The sequence below is a fragment of the Thalassophryne amazonica genome, chromosome 12, assembly GCF_902500255.1.
Source record: "Thalassophryne amazonica chromosome 12, fThaAma1.1, whole genome shotgun sequence".
In the NCBI taxonomy this organism is placed as follows: domain Eukaryota; kingdom Metazoa; phylum Chordata; class Actinopteri; order Batrachoidiformes; family Batrachoididae; genus Thalassophryne; species Thalassophryne amazonica.
Genome location: NC_047114.1, coordinates 78,225,074 through 78,252,550, shown reverse-complemented (window position 1 = coordinate 78,252,550; position 27,477 = coordinate 78,225,074). Strand labels below are relative to the sequence as shown.

General features: G+C 43.0%; 1 protein-coding gene across 2 annotated transcripts in view; it reads left to right on the top strand.

Annotated features, from left to right (window-relative positions):
• Nucleotides 1-17,015, top strand: part of gpt2l (glutamic pyruvate transaminase (alanine aminotransferase) 2, like) — a 61,761-nt gene extending 44,746 nt beyond the window's left edge. For both annotated transcript variants that reach the window (XM_034184046.1, XM_034184045.1), the window contains 6 exons: nt 8,575-8,654; nt 11,752-11,888; nt 12,166-12,340; nt 13,209-13,364; nt 14,148-14,260; nt 16,917-17,015. In XM_034184046.1, coding sequence (XP_034039937.1) covers nt 8,575-8,654; nt 11,752-11,888; nt 12,166-12,340; nt 13,209-13,364; nt 14,148-14,260; nt 16,917-17,007 — 752 coding nt within the window. In that variant the 3' untranslated portion in view covers nt 17,008-17,015. The remainder of the gene's footprint in view (nt 1-8,574; nt 8,655-11,751; nt 11,889-12,165; nt 12,341-13,208; nt 13,365-14,147; nt 14,261-16,916) is intronic.
• Nucleotides 17,016-27,477: the final 10,462 nt, after the last annotated feature.

The following is a 27,477-nucleotide window of genomic DNA, read 5'->3' as shown; positions in this document are numbered from 1 at the left end:
CGCGGGATTTAGATGGGCTCATCGATCTCGTCATACGGTTAGACAACCGGTTAGAAGAACGTCGGCGGGAACGAGACGAAGGGCGTGGCCGGGCACGCGCCGTCCCTCTCCCTTCCGGTTCCGACCGCGCTCCGCCTTCCCCACGCTCCACGGCCCCTGCGCTCCGTGGGGTCACAGCTCCCCCTGCTGACGAAGCTATGGACACGAGTAGGGCAACATTTAGGGCACCAGATGCACAGAGGAGACGGGCCCACGGAGCTTGTTTTGTTTGTGGTGCAATGGAGCACCATATGAGAGACTGCCCCGAGCGGTTAAACTTCAACGCCCGCCCCTAGAGACTGGGCTAGGGGTGGGCCGAGACATTCACGTGGGACACACCCACATTGCCACACGACTCCCAGTTACGATCCTTTATGAGGACTCAACCCTGAAGGCCCCAGCACTGGTGGACACGGGCTCTGAGGGGAATCTGTTGGACAGCAGATGGGCCAGGGAGATAGGGCTCCCTCTGGTGGCGCTTACCTCGCCTGTACAGGTTCGGGCACTAGACGGCTCCCTACTCCCTCCAATCACACATAAGACACCACCTGTAACTCTGGTGGTGTCAGGAAACCACCGGGAGGTGATCGAGTTTTTTGTGACTCAGGCCACCTCCCGTGTGGTTTTAGGATTTCCCTGGATGTTGAAGCACAATCCCCGGATTGATTGGCCGTCCGGGGTAGTGGTTCAGTGGAGCGAGACCTGCCATCGGGTGTGTCTAGGTTCCTCGGTTCCTCCCGGCTCCCGAGCTAAGGAGGAGGTCAGAGTCCCGCCCAATCTGGGGACGGTGCCGGTGGAGTACCACGACCTTGTCGACGTGTTCAGCAAGGATCTGGCTCTCACTCTTCCCCCCCACCGTCCGTATGATTGTGCCATTGATTTGGTTCCGGGCAGTGAGTTCCCGTCCAGTAGGCTGTACAACCTCTCACGGCCTGAGCGCGAATCAATGGAGACCTACATCCGGGACTCGTTAGCTGCCGGGTTGATCCGGAATTCCACCTCCCCGATGGGCGCAGGTTTCTTTTTTGTGGGTAAAAAAGACGGCGGACTTCGTCCATGCATTGATTATAGGGGACTGAACGAGATCACGGTTCGCAACCGATACCCGTTGCCCCTGTTGGATTCAGTGTTCACACCCCTGCATGGAGCCCAAATTTTCACCAAGCTCGATCTTAGAAATGCGTATCACCTGGTTCGGATCCGGAAGGGAGACGAGTGGAAGAAGGCATTTAACACCCCCTTAGGTCACTTTGAGTACCTGGTCATGCCGTTCGGTCTCACAAACGCTCCCGCAACATTTCAAGCGTTGGTTAATGATGTCTTGCGGGATTTCCTGCACCGGTTCGTCTTCGTATATCTAGACGATATACTTATCTTTTCTCCGGACCCTGAGACCCATGTCCAGCATGTACGTCAGGTCCTGCAGCGGTTGTTGGAGAACCGGCTGTTTGTGAAGGGTGAGAAGTGTGAGTTTCACCGCACCTCTTTGTCCTTCTTGGGGTTCATTATCTCCTCCAACTCCGTCGCTCCTGATCCGGCCAAGGTTGCGGCGGTGAGAGACTGGCCCCAACCCACAAGCCGTAGGAAGTTGCAACAATTCCTAGGCTTTGCTAATTTCTACAGGAGGTTCATTAAGGGCTACAGTCAGGTAGTTAGCCCCCTGACAGCCCTGACCTCACCAAAAGTCCCCTTCACCTGGTCGGATCGTTGCGAAGCCGCGTTCAAGGAGTTGAAACGGCGCTTCTCGTCTGCACCTGTTCTGGTGCAGCCCGATCCTAGTCGCCAGTTAGTGGTTGAAGTGGACGCCTCGGACTCAGGGATAGGAGCCGTGCTGTCCCAGAGCGGGAAGACCGATAAGGTCCTTCACCCGTGTGCCTACTTTTCCCGCAGGTTGACCCCAGCCGAACGGAACTATGACGTCGGCAATCGAGAACTCCTTGCGGTGAAAGAGGCTCTTGAGGAGTGGAGACATCTGTTGGAGGGAACGTCCGTGCCATTCACGGTTTTCACTGACCACCGGAACCTGGAGTATATCAGGACCGCCAAGCAGCTGAACCCCAGGCAAGCCCGCTGGTCACTGTTCTTCGGCCGTTTTGACTTCCGGATCACCTACCGTCCCGGGACCAAAAATCAAAGATCGGATGCTTTGTCCCAGGTACACGAAGATGAGGTCAAAACGGAGTCGTCGGATCCCCCGGATCCCATCATCCCGGAGTCCGCTATCGTGGCCGCCCTCACCTGGGACGTGGAGAAGACCGTCCGGGAGGCCCTGACACGAGACCTGGACCCCGGAACCGGACCGAAGAACAAACTCTACGTCCCACCAGAGGCTAGAGCTGCAGTCCTGGACTTCTGTCACGGTTCTAAGCTCTCTTGCCATCCTGTGGTGTGTAGGACCGTGGCAGTCGTCCGGCAGCGCTTCTGATGGGCGTCCCTAGAGGCCGACGTCCGGGTTACATCCAGGCCTGTACCACCTGCGCCAGGGGCAAGGCCGATCACCGCAAGACCTCGGGTTTGCTACAGCCGCTGCCCGTCCCTCATCGCCCCTGGTCCCACATCGGCCTGGATTTTGTCACGGGTCTCCCGCCGTCCCAGGGAAACACCGTCATCTTCACGATAGTGGACCGATTCTCCAAGGCGGCCCACTTCGTGGCCCTCCCGCAGCTACCAACGGCCCAGGAGACGGCGGACCTCCTAGTCCACCACATCGTCCGTCTGCATGGGATACCATCAGACATCGTCTCCGATCGCGGTCCCCAGTTCACCTCACACGTTTGGAGGAGCTTTTGCCGGGAACTGGGGGCCACGGTCAGTCTCTTGTCCGGATATCACCCCCAGACCAACGGACAAGCAGAACGGGCCAACCAAGAAATGGAGCAGACCCTACGCTGTGTGACAGCCGCGCACCCGACGGCCTGGAGTACCCACCTGGCCTGGATCGAGTACGCCCACAACAGTCAAGTGTCATCAGCCACCGGCCTCTCCCCTTTTGAGGTGTGCTTGGGGTATCAGCCCCCGTTGTTTCCGGTGGTTGAGGGAGAGGTCGGTGTGCCCTCGGTCCAGGCCCACCTACGGAAATGCCGTCGGGTGTGGCGTGCCGCCCGTTCTGCTTTGTTAAGGGCCCGGACGAGGGCGAAGAACCATGCAGACCGGCGGCGGGCCCCGGCTCCCACGTATCGTCCCGGGCAGGAAGTGTGGTTGTCCACCAAGGACATTCCCCTACAAGTGGACTCCCCAAAACTACAGGAACGATACATCGGGCCGTACAAGATTCTCAAGATCATCAATCCCGCCGCAGTGAGGCTCCAGCTTCCGGCCTCACTGCGGATTCATCCAGTGTTCCACGTCTCCAGGATCAAACCTCATCACACCTCACCCCTCTGCACTCCGGGTCCGGCACCACCTCCTGCCCGGATCATCGACGGGAGAGCCGGCTTGGACCGTACGCCGGCTCCTCGACGTCCGACGGATGGGCCAGGGTTTTCAGTATCTGGTGGATTGGGAAGGGTACGGCCCCGAAGAACGCTCCTGGGTGAAGAAGGGCCTCATCCTGGACCCGGCCCTCCTGGCCGACTTCTACCGTACCGTCGCCACCCAGACAAACCCGGTCGTGCGCCAGGAGGCGCCCGTTGGGGGGGGGGTCCTGTTGTGTGGGCCGCTGAAGAGGAGGTACTGCTGGCCCACCACCATTAGAGGGCGCCCTGCCTGGAGTGCGGGCTCCAGGCACCGGAGGGCGCTGCCGCCTTACAGGAGCAGCCAGGATGACAGCTGTCACCCATCACTGGAGACAGCTGATTCTAATCAACAGGGAGGTATATCAGTAGGACGGCATCTCCACCTCATTTGCCAAGATATCGCCTAATCAAAGAGGTAACGATCTCTGCCCGAACATATAAATAACCATTGTTGTATTTCTTGTTGAGTATTTGTAGGACAGCAGACTACTGGACAACAGTTGGATAAGTACTCACCTTCCTACACTCCTGCATTGTTGTTAACGAGAGGTGGAGGTAGACTCTCCACCCTCCGTGTTGCTGGGTGCAGCCGCATCCACACCTGACTGTCTTTGTTCCTTGCCAGCAGTACCGGATCTGACGAGCGGAGGCAGTGGCCACCTGGGAATTCGGGACTTGGCGGCTCCAGTATTCCCGGGGTTCGGTGGCAGAGGAAATCGGGTTGGTTCCGGTTCGACTTGGACAGACGTCTCCTATCGTCGAGCCTGCCCACACGACACCGTTGTAATTGGACTTAGTCTCAATATTGTAATCGGCTGTGTTGTTGTGCCTGTTTTCACAACAGTAAAAACAGTGTTATTTGACTCCTCCATTGTCCGTTCATTTGCGCCCCCTGTTGTGGGTCCGTGTTCCTACACTTTCACAACAACGTGCCATGGGATTAATATACATGCTGTTGGATTAAACTGCACAGTGTTTGGTACCTTACAGAAGTAAGTGAGGTCATACCGGACTTTTCCATTACAAATGGGGAGGCCCACGGAATGAACTCGGGGGTGAAGACGATGGAATATGTCTAAGAATGATTCTAACATGACAAGTATGATCAAATGAAGTATTAATGTGTTAAAATTAAGAGTTGATTAGAAAAAGTATTAGAGAAAGTATTAGAAAAGTATGTTACAAATAAGTGAAATGAATGATTATACGAGTTGTTTTTCATAAAGAGTGCAGAGTCAGAGAAAAAAGAGGAAGTGAAGATGATGTCGCAAGCAGGGCAAGAAAAGCTGATGATAAACAACTGATCAAATGATTAAGATGTTGGTAAAATATGAAATGAATAATAAGGAATGAAAATGTATATGATCATATGAATTGTTTTTATGTAAAAGAGAGTTGTAATGAAATGATTGAATATGATTGATGTGATTTTGAAGAAATGATTTAAAAGAATGAATTCTCAGAAAAGCTGAAGTGTTAACAGAAAAGAGGAACTTGAGAAATAAGTTACTGGTAAGGGGCTGCGGAGATTTCCAGTGAGCAGAAGGAGAAGGGAGGAGGTTTTGAGTCAACAGCGTCCCCATGGTAACCAAGATCATCTGAGGACAACAAGAGTCAAGCACATATATAAACTGTGAAACACCAGAAAACGGGGTTATTCTTCCAGGGAGAGGTGCTGTTGCCACTTCTCCCCTGCTACGAGGAGATCACAAGACTTGACCATCTTGTGAGCAGCAATTGGAATCGTGGAGAGAGAGGATTGGAGCCATAAAGATCATTTGAGAGAGTTTTCAACTCCCACTCAGGCCGTGCAGTCACGGAGTAGCAGAACAACGGAAGAGTAACCACTGGCCTTAAGTCTGAGTGGGGAATGTTCAACAATTTCTCTCTCAAGGAACATCACTGCATACCAGAATGGATTAGATCAACTTTTGGTTGATTGAAGACGCAATAAATTCTTATGTGGATTAACTTCCTGAAGGATTACAACATCACACGAGGATCGTGGTCAGCTAACGACTAATAGCTGATGAAGAGGAAATCAAGTTCATCGAGCTGGGGACTCTAACCTCAAAAACCTCCTTCCCTCACTCCTAGAAAAAATTGTTAAGAAGTCAATCCAGTCCCAGTCAAAGTAAGATCAGTCAGAAGTACTGAATTAAAAACAAAAATCTCTGCCAATCATTATTCTAATTATACTTGAATTACTGTTGTGAAATTATCACCATATGACCTATTTTGATTATGTTATTGGCACTTGCAAAACCTGCAATAAATTTCCAAGCATGCAGTTAAAGTGTTAAGGCTCGGACATTGGATTATTGATGCTTCTTAAGGTGTAAAAGATAAAGTTTATTGGGTATACAACATCAAAAAGGCTCTAAAAGGTTAGTTTGGTTATTTAATGAAAATAACACATCCTGGGGACTCGCTGTACGAGTCACTAAATTTAAAATCTAGCAACATTCCAAGAGCCCTGATCCATAAGAGGAGAGCTGCCGTTAACGGGCGTGGCCGGTTCGTATCCTGGTTCCTGAGAAGGCTATTCGACCGGGGTGCGAGATCAGCTTCAGCGGGGTGGACGTCCGGATGGAGGCAGTGAGCAGCTAGACGAATCTCCTCGCCACCAGCTTGAACAGCCTTTGTGCAGCCCTGCCGGGTAATACCCGTGTTGACACGAAGGTCGGACCCCAGAGACGGAGAGCTGGTTTTGTACACAAACACCCTCATCGGAGGGTGAGCGTGTGCCGTGTATCTAAAAAAAGCGGGATGTGACAGTATTTATGCGCTAAAACCCGATGGGTCTGAGCAGCGACCAGCAAGCTGACAACCCCCAGAACACCACGGATGCGCTCCCAAGCCGAAGCTTGTAGCCACGTTCACCGCTGCCCTCACAAAACAAAAGCAGGCAAATCTCCTTATGAGAAAAGCCACTAAAGTCTAACGAAGGACTCCAAAACACCATGAAACAAACAGCACTTACCTTCACCTCGGATCAAAAAAAAAAAAAACAATTGGGCTTCAAACCTCTCGCGTGTCTCCACAAACAAACGAACACGCAATCAGCAGGTGCGCACCAGATTCTAATCATGTAATCAGCGCACGGCAAAGCCCCAACATAAAAAAACAGGCTAAAAACAAACTTTAACCAAATAAATTTACAAAAACTAAACGCGCTGACTACAAAAATTAAATTTAAAGGACGAGCCCCCACTCTTGTCACATGCCCGTGGCTCAGAGGACAGTGACAAGGAGGAGACACAAACAAGAGGATTAGCAAAATAGAAGTATTTATTTACAATAGTTTAAGTCAATAAATTAAAAGGTGCAAAGATGTGCAGCTGTGCAAAAAGGCGCTCTGTTACCGGTCGGCGCAGCGAGACGTCCTAGAAAGAGAGAGGGAGAGAACAAAATGAATTAGTTGGGCCCACTTAAATAAGAGACAGGGACCCCTGATTTATGGGCCTGCCCCGCTACAGGACAGCAGGGCCGTCACATAAGAGAAGCTGTTTTGTTCTTTTTGTTGCGTTTTTTTTCTTTTCTATATTGAAACACCATGTAAGACATATTTTGTAAAATAATTTTGTTAAAGCTGTACATGGATAAAATGTGAATAAAATATATTTGGCAAAAAAAAAGATGCTCCAATCATATTGAAAGCTACACCACATTATTCATCTGATCATAAAGATTCTAAAAAGGTATAGTTTAGACTATCTTTGACTGAATGTTATTAAGTTATGGGGTAAAAACAACAAAAACGGTGACAAAGGTCAGTTTCAGTTTGTACAGGGGGCCAAAGTTAAAGTTGCTCTAATTTTGGTAAAAAGTTATGCAAATTATTGGTTGAGTGCATAGGGTTTTACAAAGGAATAGTTTGTGTCACGTGTCATACTTAGTAATCATGTTACAGGGTAACATATGACACATGCCATAGAATCCAATGGACATTGACATAGTTTGACATTTACTGTACTTTGGATAGTCAACATTTAATACGGTCAAAACTATTCCATTTATTAATCCTATTAACTCCATCAATAATTTTTACTCCATAACATCATAACATTCAGTCACAGTTTGTCCAAACTATACCTTTTAGGAATATTTATGAACAGACAAATAATGTGATATAACAAAGCCTCAAAGTCTGTCTTCACGGAGGACAATTTCAGGAATATGATGGTTCCACACCTGAAAAACAATTCTTGCACCGACTATTATCAGTTGACAAATAAAATTCATTTATAATTTAAAATCACTCAAAATTATCATGTTTATTTCTGACATACACAAACACAAACAAGTAACCAAACTCAACAATGGTGGTAGTAAAATGAGAAACTTACCACCAACAACTGTATGATGTAGGGAGAATTTTTTTGCCTTGTTGACGTTTGCACAAAGCAGCTCCTGTGCCCCCCCCCCCCCCCCCCCCCACCACGCAGTTTTGTTGAAAACAATGGACCCATGGCTACAATTATGTCGAGATTCCATAATGGACTGGTAATTCACGTACTTTATACACCAATACATTGTTCTGTTTCCCATCAAAATAGTAAAAATTTTAATGCTTTCCAATCTCCTGCAGCAGAGTAATACTTTCCCTTGTAGCTTTGCAGGAAATGTACATGGCCCAACTTGCATCAGTCAGCAGGTGATGAGCATGTGCAGAAAGGTCCTCCTCTAATGGACAATCAGATCAGGCATTTACATGGGTCCACTTAAACGCAGCTATTGACAGTTTATCCTCTGCAAGATTTTTACATCACTCAGATAAATGATGGGGCACAGACGGAGTAAGCACAAAGAAGCCAAGTGGGCAAAAATGGCTTTGTGTGGGACTTGTTCTCTCACATTCTGTTTGTTAGTGCTAATAGGTTCCAATTTTGCCACCATGCCTGCATGCGGTACGTTTGTAACTGTGAAGTGGGAATCCTTTGGTTTTTTTTTTTTTTTTTTTTTTTTGGACCCCTTTAAGTGAAGCTGCTGCCACTAGATGGCAGCATTAAGATATACACAAATGTTTTCATAAGCAACTTCTCTTTATAAGGAGCCTCTGCCTCCTTGTCTTCCACAGGTCAAGTTCAGACCAGAGAGAACATTGAGGATGTTATCAGATTTGCTGCTAAAGAGAATCTCTTCTTAATGGCCGATGAGGTAGAGTCTTTGCATCTTCTCAGGTCTGCATGTTTAAAGTTACAGTGTGTGGAATTTAGGGTTGGCCGTGGCTATTCGCACGGTGGCCATGTCCATAAGTCCCATTTGGCTATTCACACGGCAAGACTAAACAAACGGCTAGATTAAACAAGCATACTGCATTCAAGATGTCATAACTCCTTTAATATTTTTCGATTTTGATAATTTTTTTTATTTGGCCGTGTCCATAACTCTCATTTCACTATTAGCCCCGCAAGACTCTGGTGGCAAAAGGAAGACCCTATTCGAACGGCGGCCGTGTCCATAACTGTCGTTTAATGCAGTGTTTGTTTATACAAGTAGGGTCAAGTTTTGCCACCAGAGTCTTGCTGTGCGAATAGCCAAATGAGAGTTATGGACACGGCGGCCGTGCGAATAGCCACTTCCTTTATGGTTGTTTGTTAGTAGAAATGGAATATAGCATTCAGTTCCCTATAATTACCTGCAACAATGAATTGATATGTTTTCATAAGCTAATACAAGAGCCCTTCATATCTAAACTAAGCAATTGAGGGGTAAGTCATATTTTTTGTATATATTTTACACTGGATTTTACACAGAAAAATGTTTAAAAAAATGCTATTGCCATTTTTTTGGTAGAGTCAATAGACAACCCCTTCCATTCACACTTTCATTTAAACAAACATAGCAAAACCTTGTGAAATTTTATAATTTCTTGGCATTTATATGAGAAAACAAACTTGAACCCTTGATTGTTTTGGTTACTGTACATAGGAGAACAACCGCTAATCCGCTAACTGAAACGTTAGCTGTGATAATGCTAAACCGCTGAAACATTCAACTTTAGCTACTGATAACATCTAACAACTAACTTTTATTACACAATTTTAGATTCAACTTGTTTTTTTTTTTGGCTCTAAAACCCCAAAAGAGCTAGAATTCTCATGTTGCATAAATGTAGAGGTTCCCCAAAAGGTTTAGCAAGCCAAGATCAGATGATGATCAATGTGTACATCGATAATTACAACTTAAATTCAAAAAGTACTCGTAGTTTCCATTTTTCAGTTTGCAAATTTTATACACAGCATAGAAAGTTTGAAACAAATAAGAAATCTAAAAAATTACACAGACTTTAAGCCTTGGAAACATTTTATTTAAAAAAGAAAATGTTTCTGACTTAAAGTTCATGGAGCTAAATTTAGTGGAAGCTAATTTGTAAGTTAATGTTGGTCAAAATTAGCTGAAATGGTAATCAGTTCACAAAAAAGGGAGTTTTATTAATTGGCTGTCTACTGATTAGCTGAACTGTGTCCACCACTGCCCAAAAGGGACACACTTACTACGGAAAGTCTTTTGCATTTTGCAACACAGTCGGAAGACTGAAGGGAGGGAAAAAAGTAATCACTGGTTGCTCCAGTATACACTCTACTGGTTGCTAGTGCGGCTGATAAGTTTGAGAACTTTGAGAACTTTTGTGAATTAGAGCAGTGTTTCCACAACACATTCGTTTTATGGCACCGGGTCACCGTCATTATTGCAGCTGCTAATTCAGTTGGGCAGGTGCATGCATGTAACATTCCCACGTACACGATATTTGATCAGCATACACATTGACGTCAAAACAATCCTGGGAACAAAATATTCTGCAGAAATACATTCATCAGTTTACCCAGTAAGTTTTTCTTGATGAAATAGTTCATCTTCTGTGTCTAACAGCGTCAGTCACGCTCTGTTCCATAAGCAAGAAGCGATAACAGCACTGCAAACACTGTCCCTCTAAAAATAAGACAAATAATCTAAAATCTAGCCAAATTGTCTTATATTAAGAAAAAAAAAATCTGCCAATAGGGCAAGAAAAATTTACTTGGTTAGAATTCTCAAAATGAGCAAAATGTCTAGGCACTGAATATTCAAAATGTGCCTTAAAACGAGACAGAATTCTTACTTTAAAATCAGCTTCTGTCTTAAAATAAGGAAAAGAATCTTGCTCCTTTGCTTGAATGATTTGAAATCCATAGTCTTTCCTTGTTACTGGTTAAATACAGCTTGATATGAGCTGGAAAAACTTAAGAAAAAGTGAGACACATTTTCACAAAATAAGACATTTTTTTCTTATGTAAAAAAATGCTTGACAAGATTATTTTTCTATTTAGACAAAAATTAAGTCAAATTTTCTTTAAACAAGTCTGTTTTAGCTTTCTTAGATATCAGTTTTTGCAGTGAGGCATTGCTCAGTGTGTGATGTACCTTTCTCACAGGCCAATCGGGTAGTTGTTTCCACACAAAAAAATTAGTTTTTCTTGTCGTTTTCTTCCTGTTTACAGAGACATACAGGTGCGTAGCCAGAGAAGTGAGGGGTTGAAAGCCCCCCTTCCTGTTAAAGTAAAGATCCACTTTGGAAGACATTTTTACGCACGACAATAATAACAATAACAAATCATTTTTATTAGTCATAATAATTAGTGATGATAATAATATTTATTAGCAGCAGCTGCCCCCGCTGCCAGTGGCGGCGCCAGGAAATTTTTGTTGGGGGGGCTCTTGCAAATGCACAGAGGATGATTTACAAATATTCTTTGATTTGTACACGTGCTTTGTGACCCACAAACACAAATTTCTGATTTGTAGCTTGTGTGTGGGTTTTTACAAATAAATGTTTATTTGCAAAACTGAAAATTCTGTTTGTGAAGGGTGATTCAGCATTGGTGGATCACCGAACACACACATTCATCACTTTGCTCAGTTACGCAATATTGAGACACTCTCAGCGCAGAACTGCAGTTGAGATCCACAAATATGTCAGTCGCTATTCACATTATTGCAGAATTATTGGGGGTGCTGAGGGGGGCTTAGCTCATTATTGGGTGGGCTTAAGCCCCCCCAAGCCCCCCTTGGCGCCACCACTGCCCGCTGCTAATAAAAATCTGAGAGGAAACACTGGAGGATCATAGATATTCCTTATCACAACAGAAGGCGAAAGAAGCCACCAAAGAACAGAAACAAAAGTGTGACTGACTACTGCATAATGCATTCTGCAGCCTCACCACTAGGTGAGACTACATCCAACACATTGTACCTTTAACTTTCCATCTTTCAGGTGTACCAGGATAATGTGTATGCCGATGGCTGTCAGTTCCACTCTTTTAAGAAGGTGCTATTTGAGATGGGACCAGAGTACTCCGACACTGTGGAACTGGCTTCCTTCCACTCCACCTCCAAATGTTACATGGGAGAGTAAGTCATCTTTGATCCACCTTTGATCCTTTGATTTATACAAGGCAACATTATAGAGAAGGAAAAGGAAAAGGCTGAATAAATGAGTGGTGAAACATAACAAATACAGATGATTCCACACTGGCACACTGTATGGTGTAATTCAGCATCTACCATCAGGATCGGGAGTCTATGTGCAATTTGAAAACACCAGCTTCACTGCATTCATGTTATTTGTGCTTCTTTCTGTATTGTCTTCTACTCTCCATTATGTAGGTCTAAAGTTGTGTCTTTTTAGGTGTGGTTTCCGCGGAGGCTACATGGAGCTCATCAATGTTGACAATGATGTGAAGGCCCAGCTGACCAAACTGGTGTCAGTCCGTCTGTGTCCACCTGTACCTGGACAAGCTTTAATGGACTTGGTGGTTAACCCGCCCCAGCCTGGTGAACCTTCATACAACAGCTTCATTAAGGTACTGTGTTTCAGGATACTGAGAACACAAGCAGTGGTGCCCTTTGGTGAGCACCAGATAAAAGGAACTGAAAAGCTAATTTCAACACACACGTTGGGAGAGACGGCGAGAGAAGGAAGAAGTGTCTGCTTTAGGTACGTTTACACAAAATCCTTTCAGCAGAGTTGTGTGGAGATCTGAGTGTTGGCATGTAAATGTTGTGAAACAATCAGACAGTAACATTTTACATTGTGCTAAAATGGTGTCTCTCTCAGTAGGTGGGTTTGTGTTGCCCTCCAAATGGTGCACATTGAAAATTCGCATGAGTGGAAATGTGTATTTTGACACAATTCTCAAATATCACATGGCATTCTAAGGTACATCATACAGTTTGTGTGGATGATGTAAGAGATGGAGAGCGTGTTAAACATGATAAGTGATGTTATGGTAATATTGAATTAAAAACAATAAAATAGTAATATTTAGCAGAACTTACCCTTCTGTCGCTATTACTGTTGGAATTACGGTTCTCACAAGAGCCTCACTAAAATTACAGCTCTTGTGTCATTTTCCAGCTATTTATTATTAACATTATGAAATATTGCTAAACTTTTGCATAAATCTGTAATGAAACCCAGCTACTGGTAGCTACACTTGCTCCTAATTTCTATCATCCATGTAACATCCGTTAACCATGCAGCAGGTGGCAGTGTTCAGCAGGAGGCAGGTGTGTGGAATGTTAAATAACCAAAAGAAAATGGTTGATTTTGTTTTCTTTTTATTGATCTAGTGCATCACTTGCCACATCCACCACAGAGCCACCTCTAGACCCTGGATGTCTGAAGTACTTTGAATCATGTTCAATTTCCTGTCCTGCTGTGTTGTCCAGGAGCGTACAGCCACCCTACGTGCCTTAGCGGAGAAGGCCAAGCTTACAGAGCACATCCTGAATACTGTGCCTGGAATCAGCTGTAATCCTGTGCAAGGTGCCATGTACTCCTTCCCCCGCATCACCATCCCCGAGAAGGCCGTCAAAGAGGCTCTGGTGAGTCTTCAAGCATTCAAGGAACCCGTGTAACTGTTCATAACCATCCATATCTTTAACCATTTCCTCAAAATAACCATTCTGAATATGGCCTGTGTATAAACTTCTTCTATAGCCTGCTCCCGTTTGGGGTCGCCACAGCAGATCAATCATTTCCATCTCACCCTGTCCTCTGTATCTTACTCTCACATCAACCACCAGCACATCCATAAACCTCCTCTTTGGCCTCCCTCTTCTTTTCTCCCTATATACCCTGGGTCCCTCCTCTGCACATGTCCAAACCATCTCAATCTCGCCTCTCTGACTTTGTCTCCAAACCGTCCCACCTGAGCTGTCCCTCTTATATGTTCATTCTTAATCCTGTTCATCCTCATCATTCCAAAAGAGAATTGCAACATCTCCAGCTCTGCCTTCTGTCTTTTTGTTAGCGCCACCATGTCCAAGCCGTGCAACATAGCTGGTCTCACACCTGTCTTGTCTTTGCAAAAATTTCAAAAACAAAATATTGTTTATGTTGTCATTATGGGGTGTTGTTTATAGAATTTTGAGCGGAAAAAAATGAATTTACTCCATTTTGGAATAAGGCTGTAACAGCAAAATATGGAAAAACTGAAACACTGTGAATACTTTCTGGATGCACTGTACATGTGCATTTCTGCTGCACATGGAAGCAATGAATCTATGATTTTCTCAGCCCTCAAAACAATCCCTTGTTAAGAAAAAAAAAAAACAGACCAAAAAAGGACTCATCAAGTGTCTCCCCCCCTTTTTTTTTGCTGTTAGGCCAAAGGTCAACTTCCTGATTTGTTTTACTGCTTGAAGATGTTGGAGGAAACGGGGGTCTGCCTTGTACCCGGAAGTGGCTTTGGCCAGAAGGATGGAACATACCATTTCAGGTGCAGAACACTTTACAAAAACAGCTGTCTGACTCAAAACATCTGTACATACTTGGGGCTCAACATTAAGGCCCCCTTCACACTAGAGCACCAATGACCCTGAATGTCGTACAAACAGCCATGTACGAATGCCGTACCAATACCCAGAATGTGTTTCGAAGCCGCCTCGAATGATTCCTGCACATTCAGAGTGCTGCACCTCCCGAATCCAGGTCGACTACCCAGAGTGCAGGTCGAATGTGGACACAACGCAGCATGAAACACAACAAAATAAAATAAAATAGACAAAGAATAACAAGAACAGGACAAAACCCCACAATGCTGGCAGAATGCAGCAGGAATATGCAGAATGCCCCTCCAATGCTGTACGTGCCACTCGAGGTCTGGGTGGAAGGCAAGCAAGGGGAGGAGCGTGGCAGAGCGAGCGCTGTGTTTTGTACACCTGATGACCTGCCGTGTCCCACTGCTGGATGCGGATGATATCCAGCCCATGAACTGATTACTTGTCAGTTCATGGGCTGGATGTCTCCCCCCCCGTTGCACTTATGCCCTCTCTCTCTCTCTCTCTCTCTCTCTCTCTCTCTCTCTCTCTCTGGACATCAGCTGTTTAGCAGAGAGGCGGACGCCCTGCTGACCAGACAGGTTCACGTACGAGCAGTAAAACGATCAGATGATATATGTACACACACAAGCACAGCGAGTTGTGTGGATGATCCAGCCTGCTACTCATGCAGCGCTTTGATCAGCTGTTATGAGGACATGAACGCGCAGCACTTTGATCAACTGTTATGAGCACACGCACGTGCAGCGCTTCGATCAGCTGTTATTCCACCCGGACTGAAAGGTACAGGAGGAGCGCAGGAGGCCATGAGCTCCCCGGAGGCCTTTCACCACTTCGACTGCAGCTTGACAGTGGTGTGCATGTGCTCTACATTCATGCTGGCTGCACAATTGTGCCCGACTGTGTGGCATGCACTCAAGAATGCAGTACGAGGATTTCAAATGCAGCTCGAATTTGCCCGACTGTAGTTTGAATGTGCATTCCTGCAGCATTCGGGCTCATTTGTGCTCTAGTATGACAGGGAGGGGCGTGCAGGCACGGTCAAGACATTCGGCCAGGATTCGACATGCTCGAACAACTGGAACAGCCCCTCAAACGCTCTCTGAATGCTTCGAATTACATACGAATTGCCGTGCAAATATTATGACCGCAGATTGCAGTATGACTGTACTTCGACCGCTGTTCGATTGTTTTCCAACACAAGCGCAACACAAGTGTAGAGTCCACGTGCTCTGGCCACATGAATGTGCCAACTGCTGTATAGAATGCTGTACGAGGGGTTCAAATGCAGCTTGAATTTGCCCAAATGTGGCTCGAATCCTCATTCGTACAGCATTCTGGCTTGTTTGTGCTGTAGTGTGACGGGGGTATAACTTTTGTCCGACAAAACTAGAAACTCTCCAGGGGCAAGTTGATGCTTTGTATGAGTTATCTCTTCAGACAAGAGCTAAATCACACCTGCAGTGTTCCAACATTATGATTAAATCTAGGGATGTCCCATGCTGATTGATAGGTGTTGAAAAAATTAAACCAGATTCACTAAATCTACATGTATTTTCTCTTGCTTTGTTTCATGTGCACAATGTCAGTGGAGCAAGCAGGCACTCAGCCCTGCTGCTGACTTCACAGAGCTGCAGCGCACGTTTTAAGAACACATTAACACTCTGCTTTGGTTTAAATACGCAGCAAGTCTGTTTTATGTGCATAGGTCATCAACAATGCACAATGCAATCTCTGTCTCATAGCAAGGCATTGACACAGCGATCACAGCCCACGCACCCGCAGTGTAAAGTTTTCTAAACATATTTAAACCTTTTCTTTGGTTCATATATGTACCAAGCCTATTTCTGACGGATGCTGCTGTGGTAGCACTTTCTTACCAGTCAATTAGGTTGCACTTGTCACATAAATTGACATGTCTGTGTTCCTCCTACTCAGGGACTGTACAGGTGTGTAGCCAGAGGGGCGAGGGGATGGAACGACACCTCAACCCCATTTGAGTAAAGGATTACTGTTACAGGCATTTTTTTTTTTTTTGCACATCATAATAATACTAATAATTAAAATGAATTTATTTTTAATAACTAAAATGTTAAATCACTATTACTTTGAGTGTCCCTGTTGTACGCCTACAATTCTGCACTAAGAGGAATGGAGGAGCCTTGTCAGAAATCTGTTAACTTCCTTTTTTAAAACATTTCATAAATGCACCCCTGTATAGTGGGTTACATGACATAAAGGAAATTATCAAGGTTCATGTAGCTTTATTTTAAAATAGTTTTTCAAAATTTTCCAGGGATGCACCGTGCAAAAATCAGGATAAGTACATTTGTGTGCCGGGCAAGTGGCACAGAATGCTTAATGAGACTGTTCCTGTTACTCTGTGGGAAGATTGAAGTATTTATTACGCGTGTCTAACTTGTTTCTAACCACGTTGCAGACAAACAATGATAAGTTAATGTCTTTTGGTTTGGTTGTGGAGAATTGAGTTCAAAGAGTAACTCAGTAATCAGTGTGTAACTGTTTGCACAGGTGTTTCAGCTGTTGCCATTCGCCTGTTTGTGGTTAATATTTGTTTTCTCCTCCTCCACACAGAATGACCATTTTGCCACCAAAAGACAAGCTGAAGATCCTGTTGAACAAAGTGAAGGAATTCCATCAGAGTTTCACCAAGCAGTACTCTTAAATTTCAAAATCATCTCCCTCTATTCAAACCTGGAACGGCTCACCAACCAGAGGAAGAAAAATAATAATAACTTAGCCAATCTGAAATGATTTGAACTTCTGTGCCTTTCCTCTGGAGGACTCTGTGATTTACCTCTGCCATTATCGGATGTTTATCAAGAAGAAAACTGGAGATGAAGAAATTCATTTTTATTCAGGAACATTAATTGATGCACGGGCGATGAAGGATGTGAATTTGACTGATTACAACCCCTGGCAAAAATTATGGAATCACCGGCCTCGGAGGATGTTCATTCAGTTGTTTAATTTTGTAGGAAAAAAGCAGATCACAGACATGACACAAAACTAAAGTCATTTCAAATGGCAACTTTCTGGCTTTAAGAAACACTATAAGAAATCAGGAAAAAAGATTGTGGCAGTCCCCAAAACTAACACCTGCATCATATCAGATCTGCTTGTTAGTCTGCATCTAAAAAGGAGTGAACACACCTTGGAGAGCTGTTGCACCAAGTGGACTGACATGAATCATGGCTCCAACATGAGACATGTCAATTGAAACAAAGGAGAGGATTATCAAACTCTTAAAAGAGAGTAAATCATCACGCAATGTTGCAAAAGATGTTGGTTGTTCACAGTCAGCTGTGTCTAAACTCTGGACCAAATACAAACAACATGGGAAGGTTGTTAAAGGCAAACATACTGGTAGACCAAGGAAGACGTCAAAGCGTCAAGACAGAAACCTTAAAGCAATATGTCTCAAAAATCGAAAAATGTACAACAAAACAAATGAGGAACGAATGGGAGGAAACTGGAGTCAACGTCTGTGACCGAACTGTAAGAAACCGCCTAAAGGAAATGGGATTTACATACAGAAAAGCTAAACGAAAGGCATCATTAACACCTAAACAGAAAAAAACAAGGTTACAATGGGATAAGGAAAAGCAATTGTGGACTGTGGATGACTGGATGAAAGTCATATTCAGTGATGAATCTCGAATCTGCATTGGGCAAGGTGATGATGCTGGAACTTTTGTTTGGTGCCTTTCCAATGAGATTTATAAAGATGACTGTCTGAAGAGAACATGTAAATTTCCACAGTCATTGATGATATGGGGCTGCATGTCAGGTAAAGGCACTGGGGAGATGGCTGTCATTACATCATCAATAAATGCACAAGTTTACGTTGATATTTTGGACAATTGAAAGGATGTTTGGGGATGATGAAATCATTTTTCAAGATGATAATGCATCTTGCCATAGAGCAAAAACTGCAAAAACATTCCTTGCAAAAAGACACATAGGGTCAATGTCATGGCATAGGGTCAATGTCAATGAGCAGATCTGATTTGATGCAGGTGTTAATTTGGAGGATGAAAATTTACAGGGTGATTCCATAATTTTTTCCTCAGAATTGAGTGATTCCATATTTTTTTCCTCTGCTTGGTCTAAAAAGTAACCGTTACTGACTGCCACAATCTTTTTTCCTGATTTCTTATAGTGTTTCTTAAAGCCAGAAAGTTGCCATTTGAAATGACTTTAGTTTTGTGTCATGTCTCTGATCTGCTTTTTTCTACAAAATTAAACAACTGAATGAACATCCTCTGAGGCCGGTGATTCCATAATTTTTGCCAGGGGTTGTATATGCACTTAAAGTGAAAAACAAAACCATACAACTGAAGGCAAACAGCTGCTGCGTGAAGTTTCAGTTAAGACGTTTTGTCTGTGCACGCTGCACCTGAGAATGCACGGGTGTAGAAAAGATTGTTTTTATATTGTGATTCCAAATTGATTTTGATGCATAAAAATAAATGTAACAAGTGATGTTATAGTTTATTACTTTGAGAATAACTTTTCGATGTTTTATTGCGTTTACAGTCAGACTAACCTCTTTTTTTATGATCTGTAGCAAAGAACTCCATTAAACTTTTTTTTCCATTTGGCTTGAATGAAGATGATAACCGAGTAATCAAGTATAGAACTGCTTTAGGGTTGGTAACCTGAGTTTTACTTGTAAAGTTTTAAGAGAAGCTTAGCCACAGGAGTTTACAGTGTAGTGATAACCTTCAGCTCTAAATGTGTCAGCTATGCAATACAATAGCGCCTCCCTGTGGTATGAAATGTATGTATATGAAGGTCATCTTGCAATGGTATGTAATAAAATACAATTCCAAATCGTCTCAATCACCTACACTTACCGAATCCCTTCAGGTCCAAACTTGACCGTCTATAGCACGCAGTCCGAGTGCATTTGAGGCGTGTGCAGCTCCACTTTACACAGTGTGTAATCTGAGCCCAAACAAAGGTGAAGGTCAGGTCCAGGAGCATGCATTGGACATTTTCTGTAAAGGGGTTGTAATTAGGCATAATTAATCAGAGTGTGTTTTGAGTCTTACATGATTTACACCAGTCAGACAGATCCGTCTTGAAGAGGTGGGTTTGCTGGAACCGTGACACATTGCTATTTAGATACTTAAGAGGTTTAGACCAAATGAGTGAGAGGTTTTCTGGTGAGGAAAGTGGTCTGCGCACAAAGTGCTAGCGCTTCATTCTGGCATCATCTCCTACGTCTCCTCCCACGCGATCTCCTCCATGTACGACTCAACAGACACACACTTTCAACAACCCACTGTTCCTGGACCATCCCACCACCAGCTCCATTCAGGTGGTCCCCACTGATGAACCCAGAGAGGAAGAAAATCAGCGTTAAAAAAGTAGGGTACAAATTAGTTAATAAATAAAGTTAATAAAGTTTGGTATTTTTGCATTCTGTGTACGTGTCGTGAACCCACTTATAAGGGATGTGACTTTTGCACTGTGTAAATAGCAGGGCCACAGATGAGTGCATGAGCACTCGTACACTTGCTATATAAAGAATGCTGGTGCTGGGCGTGAAAGTGAACAGTTGGAAACTAGGAATGACACATGCACTGTGTGCTGAGGAGCACGCTCTGTCAGTCTCTTACACTCTTTAAGTTAGATCATGGCTGATAAGAAGTTAATTAAGCAGTTTCTGCTTACACTTGGTTCACTTACAGATTTTGTTTGTTTTCCATCCATCGTGGGGGGGTGTTCCACCACATTTGTTAGTTAGTTCCTTTATTAGCAGGATTATGCAAAACAAATTTTATCACTGTAAACCTTTGAGAGGTGGGCCATATAGGCCAAAGAAGAACTTATTCAGTTTTGGTGACTATTTCAAAAAAAGAGGCAGGTTTAAAGCACAACAACAAGGATCAGTGATCATGATCAAAGTTCAGGGACATGATCAAAGATGTGCCATTAGAATCAATGATCAGTTATTAGGATCAAAGATGAGCAATTAGGCCTTTTGGATCAAAACAATCATTTGGATTAAAGATGAGTCTTTTGGATCAAAGATGAGTCATTACAATGAAGAATGAGTCATTAAGGTAAAAAAATAAATCAGTATGATAGAAGATTATTTATTAGGATTAACAATGGGTCATTAGCAGGTATGCACATAACTGGCGCTTATGGTGGTCATGTGTGCTTAAAGTAAAGGATGCGCAGCAGAAAACAGGGAAGGGCTTTTCCTTCAATCTGTTGTCATAACTTTGCTCCTAAGAAGTGACTCCCTCCATGTTCTGCACATCATTTATTTTTAGCATGCATGAGCACTAGTTATATGCATGTCTAGTCATTAGATTTAAATCTGAAACACTATGATTAAAGATGAGTCATTAGAATGAAAGATGAGTCCTTAGGTTCAAAGATGAATAAGTGAGATCAAAGATGAGTTAATACAATCAACAATGAGTCATTAGGATTGAAATCACACTTATGATTAAAGGTGTGTTCAGGATTTATTTAATGATTGTTTTTCCATATGTGTGCTTTGGTCCAGCTTGTGATCTGGATCTGGTTGACAAAAATGTGTTTTCTGACTGGTGACACAACAGAATAAAGGTTAAAATTAAGTTTGGAGCTTAATTTAAAGGGGAATGTGGGGACTTGTTGGAGGTATGTCATCTAAATGAGTGACTCTCTAATTACCTCCGCCAAGGAGGTTATGTTTTCAGTTGTATCCGTTTGTTTGTTGGTTGGTTGGTTGGTTTGTTAGCAGGATTACTCAAAACCTCCTCAACGGATTTCAATAAAATTTTTACCAGGGGTGTATCTTGGCGTAACTTAGAAGTCATTAAATTTTGGTAATGATGCGGAACACGATCCGGATCCAGTAATTTTTTAAAGGAATCTTTATCATTGCAGGAGAGGGCCAATTTCAACATTTTTGCACTAACTTCATGAAGACGGGTCACAAAGGCTGAACAAAAATTAAGTTACGACACAACAATAATTTAGCATTTGGTTCTCCTCACTGAATAAACTTATTTGAAAAAAAAAAAAAAAACGTGTAGTTCATGCAGTTTCTCTTTATAAATACATTTGCTGAAGATCTAAGGGTTTAACCACTGAATCTGAAACATGATGGTAGATGTGTGAAACAACGTGGAATACGTCTCTTTGCCAAAGGGTATTCCAAGTGACCTCAGTGACCCTATGGCCTTGGCGGAGGTTTGCGCTCTCTGAGTGCCTCTAGTTGATTTATACTCCAAATAAAAAAACATTTCAATTTAAAAAGGGATTCCCGCCCCCACACTGATTATTTCTACCTGTAAGAAGCCTCACCCAAACAGTTGGGGATTAACCACCGTGCTCAAGGACACTGTAGTGGTGATAATGACGGATGGCAGGAGTGCCGTTCCTTCACCTTCCCGGCCGATCGGGACTGAACAGCGTCATGTTTGTGTAACACATCCACGCTGACCTCCAGGCAACCTCCTCGTACACCAAAGACGCCAACCTCAGATGTTAGCCGATGCTGAACTTGTGCTAATGAGCAACAACAAATGAAGTGACACAGATCACAGGTTGGGTTGTCGACGATCAGATGTCTCGAAGTGTCGCTTCACGTAATGATGGCATTGACCTCCGTCAGCAAGAGGTTGAACTTGAAGATGCTGCAACTGCTTTGACTGTGTGTGTTAATCTGTCATCTGTTTTATTGCCCGTCGTGCAGTTTCAGAGCGGCCCAGATGACAGATGATCCTGCAGCTTTATGTATATGTGTGGAAGGAAGCGATTGAAAGGCAAAGTTGAGATTCTGTTAAAGTAAAGCATGTAGTTCAGAGGGGTTTTGTGCTCTCTCGCTCTCTGCACTGCACAGCTGCTGTCAGCTTTAATTATCTTTGACAAAGGGTCTCCTGAATCCTAATTATACAGAGCTTTGTCTTTCCTGGAGCCTCTCTCGAACAGCATGACGTGCTCACACGTTCCACTCTTCCTCGCCCTAAATTAATTGGGTGCGTTGTGCTTCCTCCCTCGTCTCCTGACATCTTTTGGGAATCAAAGGTCATCATTAATTCCGCTGAGAATGTAAGGTGACAGGGAGACGGCCATGGATCAGAGCGGTTATCACAGTGACCAAACCCATTCTGGATTTTTAACAACTTCATGCCACTTGGTGAAGTTTGTCAACTGGTGGTGAGTTTTCATTACACACGGCATCTCACCGCTGGAAGAATGACTTCACTTATTTAAAGGATAACTTCCCTTTTTTTTCCAACTCACCTTTGATAATTTCTTTTTTTTTTCCTTTTTTTTGGAGCTAATGAAAGAGTGACAAAAAGCAATCGTCCACTCAAAATAGCAACAATATTTGTTTAAGGAAATATAATAACTAATTAATTCTGTGCATTTTTTTAGTCAAGTCCCCAGAAAGATTTGAGTTACTATTGTAATCACTTTCTGTCCCGTCTGTCCCAACATGAATATCTCATGAATGAGTTCATTCATATTACATGTGAAGTGCTCGTGATAACATTTCAGCATAACATTAATATAAAGGTCAAGGTCAATCAAGGCCATTGAATAATAAAGAATGTGACAAAGAACAAGTTCAAGTGCATTATTCTACCCTTCCTTTGGTGGATTTTTAGAGAAATTAAGTTTATGATCATAGGATGCATCAACCCTGACAGCTCTAAAGGTATTTTATTGATTGTAATCAAGGGCGCAATTTAGAACTAGAAATTGGGGGGACAAAGTGCGAGGCCCGCAGGGCCGAAACCCATAGGCCGGGGGTCTGGGGGCGGCTTTAGGCATGAAAAAGGGGCAAAATATTAATGTGGCCTCGTGTGGACATTTAGGAAATCAAACTGGTTAAGCACTCAAGGTTAAAATAGTACTAAAAAAAATTTTGATTCTGGAAGTTGAACAAATAAATCTGAGGACCGTAAATTTGGTTTACGATGCAATGAAGGACAGACGTGTCAAAGATGTCCTGTTAAAATCCATTATGATTGTTCACAGATACAGTGACTTGCAAATGTATTCAGCCCCTTGGTATTTCACGCATTTTAATTTGTTTATGGCATTTCAAATCCAAAAAGTAAATCAGGCTTCACAATATAATAATTTCTAAAATTATCTTCCTTAGACTCAAACTAAAAGTAAATTTCTAAAATAATAAATAAATTAATTAATTAATTAAAAATATAAAAGCCAAGATGATGGGTTGCATAAGTAATCAGCTCCTTCAGTATAATACCTGTAAATGATTAGTTTAATTGCCAGTTTTTTTTTTGTTTTTTTTTTCAGACAAGTCAGGGGATGGATACATGAACATTTCCAAGTCACTGAATATGTCTTGAACTTTATTTACATCAGTTACGAAGAAATACAAACAGTGTGGGCTCTATGGTAAGTAGACAGTTCTCAAAAACTGAGTGACTGTGCAAGAAGGAGAAGAGTGAGGAAAGCCACCAAGACACCCAGACAACCCAGAAGAAGTTATAGGCTTCTGTTGCTGTGATTGGAGAAATTGTGCATAGTGCATGTTTTGCATTTTGTATCCCCAGTTATACTAGTTGTACTGTTTGTATTTCTTCATAACGGATGTAAATAAAGTTCAAGACATATTCAGTGACTTGGAAATGTTCATGTATCCATCCCCTGACTTGTCTGAAGAAAACTGGCAATTTAACTGATTATTTACAGGTATTATACCAAAGGGGCTGATTACTTATGCAAACCATCATCTTGGCTTTTATATTTTTAATTAATTTATATCAACTTGTAGAGATTTACTTTCAGTTTGAGTCTAAGGAAGATGATTTTTGAAATTTTTATATTGAGAAGCCTGATTTACTTTTTGTATCTGAAATGCCATAAATAAATTAAAATTTGTGAAATACCAAGGGGCTGAATACTTTTGCAAACCACTGTAAACTACGTCTGTCTTTGTGTTGTGGTTACGGTTTAATTAACATGCACTAAAATGGAACTGATGCTCGGTAGGAAGCTTGAAACAGTTGGAGAGACTTCCAATCAACAGATGCATTGTTAATTGAAGTGTGAAGAGTGGCTACTGCATTATTAGACTCTGACGTTGACATCAAGTTTTAGAAAGCAATGATTTGCATTTAACGGATCTGCATAAAATCTTGTTTCTGTCTCCTCCTGGGGGTTTGGGTTCTGTAGTTTAAAATATTATCCAAAAAAAACAAAACAAAAAAACACACAAGTGTGAACACAAATTCTTAAAGTTCAGGTTGAGGAGAAACCAGACAGTTGTTATCATGTTATTCCACTGTTCAGAAAAATTACTTTTTTCATTCTGTAAAAAGAAATATTGTGGATGTTTTTTTGTTGTTTTTGTTTTTGTGAAGGTTGATGGAACACACGACACTTCACAACTTCTTCTTCTTCTTCTTCTTCTTCTTCTTAAAGGGGGATTAAAATCATAATTTTGTGTGCCAAACTTAACAGCTTTATACAAGGAGCTTAACAACTTTGCCTACAAGCATGTCATGGAAAAAACACACCAACAAATAAAGTCAGGAGATGCAGAAACCAGTAGGTGGGAAAAAAAACAATGTTGTTTCACAGAAAAATTAAGAGAAACATTGAACGACTGCTTGAGATGATGAAACATTCGCAAAGCTAAAAAAGTAATAGAAGTCATTTTTACAGCACTTTTCCCCTCCACCTCGGTTCAAAACCCAGCCAGACAAGAAAATCACTAAGGGCTCTTGGGTAAGGTCCAATCCCCTAGTTGCACCTGGGGTGTAGTGAGCACCTTGCATGGTAGCACCCTGACATCGGTGTGTGAGTGTGTCTGTGTCAATGGGTGAATGTGAGGCATCATTGTAAACCACTTTGAGCTTCTAATGCAGATGGAAAAGCACTATCTTAATGCAGTCCATTCACCTTTTTACCGACAGGATTCTGTATGGAGCGTAAGCTGTCGCAGAGTGATGACATGTTCCTATGTTGCTATGAGCCAATCAACTGGCAGCATTTGGTTAGTGCCTCCCTTTTGTTACTATTCCATTATTTTGGTACCCCAAGTGACGGGTCCCCAAAAGTGGTGCGGTACGGGTCAGTTATTTTGGTACCCCTCCCTAAATCTGAATGTGGAAACACATAAAGTAGCACTTCGTATCGACCTGGATGGCTCAGTGGAAATGAGGCTGGGCCATTTGAATTTTTTGATCATATCTAACAGTGACATGGCCATAAGTTCAGCAAACACGTCACTGTTCTCAAGACTGGAAATAACTTCTGCTAACTCGGATGCTCAAAGAGTGCATGTGCCTCCACTGGACTAATCAACAGATGAGTGTCTGGATTCCGACATTTATCTTTGTGATGTTATAAAGCAGTAATGTTAAAAGGATTCTAAAATAAAAATGATAAACAATACGATTTAACAGTAAAAACTAATGCAAAAATACAAAGGATTAATAACTTTGGCTTGTACAATATTTTTATGGTTTTCTCTCAACCATTTTTGTGACAGTACCCACCCACCACCCCAAACTGATGGGGCTATCCACAGTGATTGTCTTGGAATGGGTGGCTGACTGGGGGCCCTGATGGAGAAGGTGTTTTAGGAATGAGGCGCTCAAAGAGGTGGATGCTTAAGGTGCCCTGACACTTGCACGACTTTGATCCACGCAATTGCACGCACTTTGCCGTGCAGTAGAATAAACTTGTCTCAAACTCATTGTAAGCCGTTGTACATTGTGCACGTGCGCAAAGAAAATTTTGAAATATTCAAAATCTCTATCATGCATTAATGATGTGACCTTCAAGTGAACACTGCGCAAACAATTCAAAAACACTGCGTGTAAGTGCCGATGATTGCGTCAGCGCACCGAATCAAAGCGCAAATTGTCTGAACGATGAAAACAAGATGTTAAATCTCAACATACTTTTACAGCTGCACACAAGAAGGAACGAACATGCAACTGTTTTACCAAGCTTTTACAATATAATCATTACAAATAATTACCTTTTTTAGATGGTTCCAAATGCATTCTCCACCTCATTAAGAGCGTGCACGAGAGAGAGAGAGAGAGAAGGTGCAGCTGGAGCAGTCCGCTGTTACTCCAGAAGTGATTAGAGGCGTTTTCAACAGCCCACTCAGAGAGAAAATGATTACTTCGCTACGAAATAATTATTTTATATATGCAGCGTCCAGCTGGGAACACATCGGGTGGGATCATCACGTCAATGTGCGTGCAAGTGCACAGATCAAAGTCATGCAAGTGTCAGGGCACCTTTACCCTGTAAATGACATGTGACACGCTGTGAAGCTTTGCACGTGGTTCCCTTTCCTCACCAGAAAACATCTCACTTCTCCACCACATACACAGCACCTGGCTTTTACAGAGAATGACAGACGACACGCAGATTCATGTTGTGCCCAAAACACACCCATGATTAATTGATGAAATAAAACCCATTTGAGCCCTGTGTCTTTTTTATACTCAGATTATAAGGAAGATATGTATTGATTTTTATGACGTCACAACATTCTTATGTTGTGACGTCATAAAAATCTCATGGCAAAGCAAATAAATCTGAACTCTGAAGAGACCTTATTGTTCTCTGAGTGTCCTTCTAGTCCTGATAATTGCAGCGCACGTCACTTAAACTCACTGTAACTTTATTCGGCAGGGAGAGAAAATGTTTTTATCAGAGGAAAGATGAAACTGAGCAGGAGGGCACTGGGTGATAAATCTTCTGATCAGGTTTCTCATGGTGCCCTCACATCTCAGTCTCTTTCGTGGGGTAATTAATCAATCCTAGACTGGAGGCATTGATCGGCCTCTGCGCCCCTTCAGTATGTTTACACTCCTCGATTGCATTTGCCACTAAGCCCCTCGTTGCCGCTCAGTCTCACTGGCAGAAAATGTGACACTCCACCCTCTCGCACCATCAGCGACAGCGCATCGATTGACATCTTGATGAAAATCAATCTACTTATTTTTGTTGTTGTTGTTGTTTTTTGTTGTTGCACTGGGGATTTTGGTGTAATCCTTAGTTATAATCCTGTATTCTAGGTGACAATGCAAAAAGTTTTGTTACAAGCAATTAAAATACTCCGGGGAATTCAGGGACAGGAAATGATCACAGATAACTCACACTGAACAATGTGTGC